The sequence below is a fragment of the Pinus tabuliformis genome, chromosome 8 (assembly GCF_031772625.1).
Source record: "Pinus tabuliformis cultivar Carrire ecotype Pingquan chromosome 8, CPIR1, whole genome shotgun sequence".
Classification (NCBI taxonomy): domain Eukaryota; kingdom Viridiplantae; phylum Streptophyta; class Pinopsida; order Pinales; family Pinaceae; genus Pinus; species Pinus tabuliformis.
The window spans coordinates 206,927,911-206,936,103 of NC_142294.1; the positions used below are offsets into that span (position 1 = coordinate 206,927,911).

General features: G+C 42.8%; 1 protein-coding gene across 1 annotated transcript; it reads right to left on the reverse strand.

Moving 5' to 3' along the window:
* Window positions 1-371: 371 nt before the first annotated feature.
* LOC149234854 (uncharacterized) lies at window positions 372-4,562 on the reverse strand. The gene has a single exon (XM_089368394.1). The coding sequence runs from the start codon at window positions 4,560-4,562 to the stop codon at window positions 372-374; it is 4,191 nt and encodes a 1,396-aa protein (XP_089224520.1).
* Window positions 4,563-8,193: the final 3,631 nt, after the last annotated feature.

Here is an 8,193-nt window from a genome sequence, read left to right on the forward strand (position 1 = left end):
GCATTTCCAAATTAACCAGTTGCAGCTTCACACAATCACTCGGAGCTCCTCCCGCTATGAAACCAAACGCTATCTCAGTACAGTGGCTTGCTCCTTGCCCTGAAACCGGCGGAGCGCTCTTCAGAACCTCACTCTCATTCCCCTCTGAGCGGAGCAGGGGTTCCAGACATAGCTCTCCCATATTCTGCTGCGGACCAAGCCCTCCTCCATTTAATCGCTCCACTGCCTCGATCGCCATGCTCCTCGCTCGAGCTGAGAAGACAGGCATTAATGCCTTGTGCTGCCGAACCTCATGCGGTTTAATATCCCGCTTTGCATGAAGCCCCTTGACCATGCGGGCCTGCCATCTGCCCACGTGATGGCCAGTGCCATCAACACGTTTCCGCCACACCCACATCCGGGAGGGTGAGATCCTTCTGTGCCAGGGAGATGCAGTCATGGTTAAGCTTGTCATCTTCTGAGGTATCCAGGGATCCTGCGAAGTACTGAATGCACTGAGAAGCACCTTGGTTGGCTAGTTTGTCTGCCACTTTGTTCGTTGTCCTTCTTACGTGCTTGAAGGTTAAACTATGGGGAGTTTGTAGCTTTTCCTCCAGAGATTCCAGCCTGCTAAGTAGCCTCCAGCTCGTGGCTACCTTGACGGCTGGCGTGCCTGCCTGAATTCTTTGAGCCGCATTGATAAGAATAAAGGAATCTCCCTCTACTTCCAAAGGGAAGTATCTGTTCTGTTCTGCAAGGCATAAGCCCCTCCATAATCCTTCTAATTCAGCTACATTGTTGGTATCTTTGCCTAGCGAGCCATAGAAGATCTGTATTATTTCCCCTGAGTGATTTCTGATAAGTCCTCCATAGCCCGCAAGCCCAGGATTGCCTTTGGCTGCACCATCGAAGTTTAACTTGTATGTAGCATAGGCTGGAGGGGACCAGCTGGTAGGAGAGGCGCTGCTGATAGAGGTTCGGGTACTTTCCTTCGGTGTTGCTGAGAGGTTTATGTTCCATGCCTTCAGAATCCGGCATTCCGTTGGGGAGTCTGGCATATCTGCATCTGACCAGGATTTGATGGCAAGTGTTTCTTGCAGGTGTTTGGTTAAGACTAGCCACAAGGCCTCAATGGACCGGGAAGAGTTGTTGAAAATTCGATTGTTTCTTTCCTTCCAAAGAGTCCAATATATGAATCCTGGTAAGAGGTTCCACAGAGTGTTGAGAAGCTGACTCTTGAAGGGGGTTTTGGCCCAATTCCTTAAATTCTCTGTTATATCTTCTGTCCTGGCTTCTGTTCTCATATTGCGAGTTTCAACTTGCCTCCATAATTGCGCTGCTAGCGGACAGGTTTCCATGAGATGACCGATTGTCTCAGAGTGAGTGTTGCAATTTGGGCATCTTGATGGCCCCACGAATCCACGCTTTACCAGGTTGTCCCATGTGAGAATTCTTCTTTTGCTGAGCAGCCATAGGAAGGTAGAGATTTTAGGCCATAATCCTGGTTGCCAGATCTTTTCCCATATGTGGTCCTTATTGATCTGATTGTCTGTGTATCTGAGCTGGTGGGCCTCTTTGGTGGAGAATGTACCTTTAGGCTTGTGGCCCCATCTGAGTCGATCCTGATGAGTGGAGTGTCTAATTCTTCTGTATGATAATTCTTGATCTATGTCCTCATATGTTTCTCCTAGCCAATCTCTCTGCCAGAGACTGGCCTTCTTCCAGATTCTGAAGTCAGGACTTGCTGAATGTTGCCAAAATTGATGTACATGAGTGAGGTGTGCTTGCTGCATCTGCTCTTGCCAGAGAGGCTTGTGAAATACTGTAGCGAGCTTGGGGAGTTGCTGCCACGAGTCCTCCCAAAATCTTGCCGTATTGCCGGAATGTATTTCCCAGAAACTATGTTCTTGGATGAACTTGCTGTGGGGTTTGGCTGCGTTCCATATAGGTGATCCTGGAGTAGTAGAGTTGATTCTGATTAAATCATTCCATTGACTGCCTGGTGCATATTTGGCCTGCCATAGTTTGGCCCAAGGTGAATTGGGCTTGGTGATCCAGTTCCACCACATACGAGCACCCATAATATTGTTGCTCTGTATAGGGTCCCGCAGGCCCAAGCCCCCTTCTGATTTTGGTTTGCAGACTTCCTGCCAATTTACAAGCGCCCATTTCCTATTCAAGCCAGATGACCCCCAAAGGAAATTACGCTGAAGATTGCGAATATATTTTAGAACCCATTTTGGGGCCGCCAAAAGAGAAAAGAGGTACAAAGGCATGGCTTGAAGGACCGATTTTATCAGAACCAGCCTGCTGGCAATATTAAGAGCTCGGAATGTCCAAAGGGAAAGTTTGTATTCTAGCTTATCAAGAAGAGTCTGCCAGGAGGAATGTTTTATAGCGGCAGCGGCCAGGGGAGCCCCTAAGTAGGTCGACGGAAGCTTGGAAATAGTGAACTGCAAAATTCGGGCAATGTTCCTTTGAGTGGAGGGTGGAGTGTTAAAGAAGTAGAGCTGGGATTTCGTGGCATTGATGGATGTACCTGAAGCTTTGGAAAAAATGGAGAGCAGAGATTTAAAGACAGAGGCTTCTTGCGAGGATGGGTGCCCAAATAGCATAGTATCGTCCACAAACTGCTGGTGGGATTGAGGTGGAAGGCCATGAACAGAGATGCCTTTGAGCATTTGAGAGGAGACAGCTGCCTTTAGCAGTCTACCCAACCCTTCTGCCATGAGGACAAAGAGGAAAGGCGACAAAGGGTCCCCTTGTCTTATGCCCCTCGAAGGCCGAAAAGGATAGGAAGGAGAACCATTTAACAGAACTGAAAAGCTTGGAGAGGAGATAAGATTGGTGATCCATCTTGTCCAAGTGTGACTGAAGCCAAAAGCTATAAGCATTTTTTGTATATAGTTCCAACTGAGCTTGTCAAATGCTTTAGATAAATCTAATTTTAGAAGCATACCTGGCTTTTTTAGAATTTTGAGAGAGTGAATCACCTCATTTGATAAGATGATGCCATCCATGATCTGCCGCCCTTCGACATAACCTGTTTGTTCCGGCGAAATGAGTAATGGCAAGAGAGGTTTGAGCCGATTTGCGATGACCTTGGTGATGAGTTTGTATATGACATTGCATAAAGCGATGGGTCTGTAGCTTTCAGGCTTACTTGGTTCAGCGCATTTGGGGACCAATGCTATAAAGGTAGTATTGAGGGCTGGAAGAATCCAATGCATGCTTCTTGATTCTTCCACCAGTTCCCAAACCTCTTCTTTGATTAGCTCCCAAAATTCATGGTAAAAATTGGCAGTGAATCCGTCTGGTCCAGGGGCTTTGCCGTCCTTGAGCTGGTTCATTGCCTCTTCAATTTCTTTTAGAGATGTGGGCTGAAGCAATTTGTTGTTGTGCTCTTCAGTTATTATTCGAGGAATATGCTGAGTGATGGCTCTAATTTCTGCGTCCCTGTTTCCTTCCGGCTCTTTAAGGATGTCTTGAAAGTAATTTGTTAATTCCTTCTCCATGTCCTCGTGGGCTTCCACTCGCTCTCCTTGCTGATTGTTGATGAAGGTAATGTTATTGTGCATGCGCCTTTGTATAGCTGTCCTATGAAAAAAATTTGTGTTCTTTTCTCCATCTTTTAGCCAGCTGATTCGTGATTTTTGCCGCCAGAGTGTTTCTTCTTGTTTCCTCCGTTCTTCTATTTGATGCCAGAGGATTTGCTCTTGTTGGGATTGTTCCTCTGTTCGGCCTTCTCTGATGATGTCTTGCTGTAGTGCTTCCATTTGCTTTTCCAACCTTTGTCGATTCTCCTGTATGTTGCCAAATTGTGTTCTATTCCAATTCTTGAGGACTTGCTTTAAGTTTTTTAACTTTTGCTGGAATTGATACATTTTGGCTCCTTCTGGTGGCTTATAGGACTTCCATGCCTCTTCCACTATTTGCCTGAAATTTGGGTTTGTGAACCAGAAGGCTTCAAAGCGAAAAGGCCTGTTGCATCGTGTACCCGGCCTGGACCATTGAAGCATTATGGGCCAGTGGTCCGAACCTCCGTGTGGTAAGATAGAGGCATTGAAATCTCCTCCTAGATGGATTGCGTTATCAGAGAGTATGAACCTGTCTAGCCTAGAGGCGATATGATTGATGCCGCTGCGCTTGTTAGTCCACGTATAGATCCCATTGGTGGTGGGAATGTCCATTAAGTGGTTGTCCTGTATAAAATCTCTGAGTCCTTTGCTATCATTTTCTAATCTTGTTCTTCCACCTGTCTTCTCCTCTAGCGATTGTATGATGTTGTAGTCTCCTCCACAGATCCAGAGCGGGAACTGTCTGTGCTCATTTAAACTGGAGAGCGTGTTCAACAGATCCAATTTCTGTTGTATGCTTTGCGGAAAGTATACATTTGAAAGATGCCCGTGGATATTTGTTCCTATTAGATGAAAGGATGCTTGAATGAGAAAATGGGTGGCATGGAAGTCGTAGAGAGTAAGAATCTGTGGATTCCATAATATGGCTAATCCACCCGAAGCCCCTGAGGCATCTACTGACATTGAGCTGCTGCCGGCCCAAATCTTGTTTCGTGCTTTATCCATGGCAATGGTGCTGCCTTTTGTTTCTTGAAGAAAAACTATAGAAGGTTTTTCTTGTTGAATCAAGTTCTTGATCATCCTGATTTTTGAGGGGCTATTGAGTCCTCTCACATTCCAGGAGATAAGTTTCATGGTAACTGTGTTGTAGGTTTGTAAAACTTGGTCAGCTTAGGGAATCTCCCTGATTCCATAAGCAATTCTCCCACTGCAATGGTTCGCTGCAGATCCGTTTTGCGTCCCCTCTTCTTGTTTTCTTTGAGATTCTTTTTTATATCCCATGGACTTCCTCCCTGTATGCCTAGATTTTTGTTGTGCTGTACCCTGGCTAGGACTCCTTCTAGCCGATCTATTTGCCAGGGAGGAATGGTATTGTATTCCTTTTGCTTACAGGCTGTTTCAAGTTTTAGGATATCAATTCCTTCTAGGATAATATTCTCCGGATCCTGTTCCATGTTGCTAGGGGTATTTTGCTCCTGTTCCTCTGGGGTATTCTGAAGGCTTAGCGCTAATGCTGCATCTACATCCATGTCAGAGGCAGGTTGTTTGGATGCTAATACTGATTTCCCTTTGCCATCAAATGGGTCGATGGGATCTGAGGCTGCCTTTGAGATGTCTTCAAAAGGTGGGAGCGGAGATTGCAAGGAGCTTAGATTAACCGTATGCTCGTGGGTTTGGGGATTGAAAGATGATGAGGGCTGAGAGTCAGAAGCCAAAGGCTCCCCACTGGGAGGATCTTGATTGGCCAGGGGAGAAAATTTGTTCCTGGAGTCTGATCTGGTAGTAATTTCTGGGGCTGCCTGACTCTTCTTGGTGTGCCTGCGGCGGTTGGGGATGATGGTGAAGCCTTCCGAATCTGTCAGGGTTTCAGAGGGAGATGCTTTGGAATGCAGATTGAGAGGGCAGTCCCTGAACAGGTGCCCATGCGCATGGCATTTGCGGCACCGAAAAGGGATGTGTTCATAATCAAGAGTTTGGTTCCATTCAAAATCATCGTGAAAGAGACTTACCGAGTCTGCCAGAGTCTTGGTGAGGTGCATCTTGACGCAGATCCGAGCATAGGATGTGTATTTGCGCTTCTTTGTTTCCTCAGCGACTTTAATGAAGGTCCCCAGTCTGTTGCCAATATCTGCAAGCGTTTCTTCCTTCCAATATTCCACAGGGAGGGAGTACATTCTGATCCATACTGGAGCCCAACTGAAATCTTCTTTATCAGGGTTAAATCTTGGCTTCCATTCTGTGAGGTACAGTCCTGATGAGTTGAAGAAGTAAGGGCCACCCTCGAATACCTTGGATTTGTCCTCTAGACAGTTAAATATGGCTGTGAAGAAGCCTTTTGGACCCAGTTGCAGTGTAACTTGTCCCTTAGGTTTCCACTTTGAGGCGATCCATCCGTTCAGGGCTTTTTCTGTCGGCCAGAAGCCCAGAAATTTTCCGATCAAGGCATGGTCCTGCATGTACTGTATTTCTCCATTGATTCGATGACTGGGCAGTTCTATCTTGATGCGTTCTGCCGCCTTTGGAATGCAAGTAGCCGAAGTCGCCTTTGGCTGTGACGAAGAGGCGTTTTGGCGCGTTTCAGTTTCTGAGTCGGTGGCTGCAGGCTGATCTGCATGGATCTCGTTGTCATTGGTCCTTCGGCCTTCTTGCTCTTTTTCGAGATTTGTACCAGGAGGAGTCAGAGGGGTTTTGATTGTCTTCTCGCCGGCCTTGTGGGCATTCAAAGGAGGGGGGGCAGCGCCCACCCCTCCCCCTGGCTGCGTCATGGAAGACCTTCAGCAGAGGTCTGGCTGCGAAGCGTGATTCGTCAGGTGCGATTAGGGTTGCAGGGTGCAGAGAATGGCTGCAGGCGCGCAGGCATCCGTAGTAGGTCAGAGCTCAGTTTTCCAACTTGGTTATTTAATTAAATTTAATATAATTTAAATATTTTGTTTTTTGTTTTTTCCAATTATTAAATTACAATTGTACAATAAATTATTAAATTTGTATATTTGAAATACATAAAAATTATATGATTAAATTTTACTTAAAAATAAATAAAATATAAAATTTTTAAATTTGAATATTTAGAAATGATCAAATTTGTTGAGTGTTTGTATATAGAAAAGTATTTAAATTATAAATTAATTTTAAATATTTTTTTGATTATCTGTAATTTTTGTTTTTAGCTTTTATTTTTATTTAATTAGTGGAAATTAAAATAACACTCAAAATTGAATAAATATTATTTATATATATTTTTAAAATTTAAAAGAATAATAAACATGTTATCCTTAACACAACTATCATCTAGTGTGTAAAATGTGAATGGAAATCTGAGCAAGTGCACTGGAGTTGGCCATAATCCATGGCCAATATCGAGGGTGCCTACCAATGGTATGCCTGCAAAATTGAGATTTATTTTTCTAGAAAGGAAAATGACAACCTTTAATAGAAAAAGATTATATGGCCAGCATCAAAGGAAATACATCTAGAATATGAATGGAAATTTGAGCAAGGGCATTGGAGTTGGTAGGATCAATAAGCAATGTCCAAGGTGCCTTGCAAAATCGAGGCTTATTTTTCAAGAAAAGAAATGGACAACCTTTATTGGAAAAGGATTACATGGTCAACATCAAAGCAAATACTCTTCATGCAAGAAGAGCATGGATTTATATAAGGACTAAGCCTGTCCAAAAATAAATACAAAAAAGAACATATGGAGATATTGCCCGAGAACATATGGACATATAAAAAGCATCAGATGTTGATGTTGCCTGCGATATCTAAATTCAAGTTGAGGCTACGAAGCGAGGTCATATTACTGATCAATTAAGGTAATGTTTAAATTGATAAAAGAACATTTAAATCAAGTGAAAATAATTTGAAGTTAAAAACATTAAATAAGAATTCAAATTATTTTTTCCAAAAGAAAATAAAAGGAAAAAAAAATCAAAATTTTATATAAATGTCAAGATGAACTAAAAATAATATATTTGATAAAATTTTAAACATTAAAACTTTATAATAAAAATTTTGATGAAATTCAATTTATTTAATTCTTTTGATTCTCTAGAGAAACTAATAATCATAATAACTTTATATAAACATGATTAAATAAAATTTACATCCAACAATAGCTAGTGATGAAATAATCGGATGATCAATAATCAGTGCCATAATGAGATGATAAGCTTTCAGTTTCACTTTCAATTTTTACCATTTAAACTACATAAATCACATCAAGAAATTGATGGAAGTAGGAATAAGGAACTTGTCAAAACTAATAGTTTGCAACACCCACACAATCTTCTACGATATATATACATAAACAACAAAATAAATACTCATGAGCATGTCAAATATCGCCCTTACATTGAGGTGCCACAAGCTTCCTTACATCAAGAGATTGCTCTAGTTTCTCAATTAAGGATATTGGCCTTACATTGAGGTGCTACACACTTCCTTAACCCATCAAGGGATTGCTCCAGTTTCTCAATTAAGGATATTGGTTTTAAGGATGTCTTTGGCCTTTCTTCCTGGGAAGGTTTCAATAAAGGCTCATGTTTTGTGGGCAATTCAACATATTTGTCTACACGTTTTGTATTCCCAACCCAAGGGAACGTTGGAACTCCAAAAAAACACTCTTCAAAGCTCT

Bases quoted from the DNA above. Each gene is read 5' to 3' on its own strand.
- LOC149234854 (XM_089368394.1), bottom strand. From the start codon at position 4,562: ATGGATAAAGCACGAAACAAGATTTGGGCCGGCAGCAGCTCAATGTCA.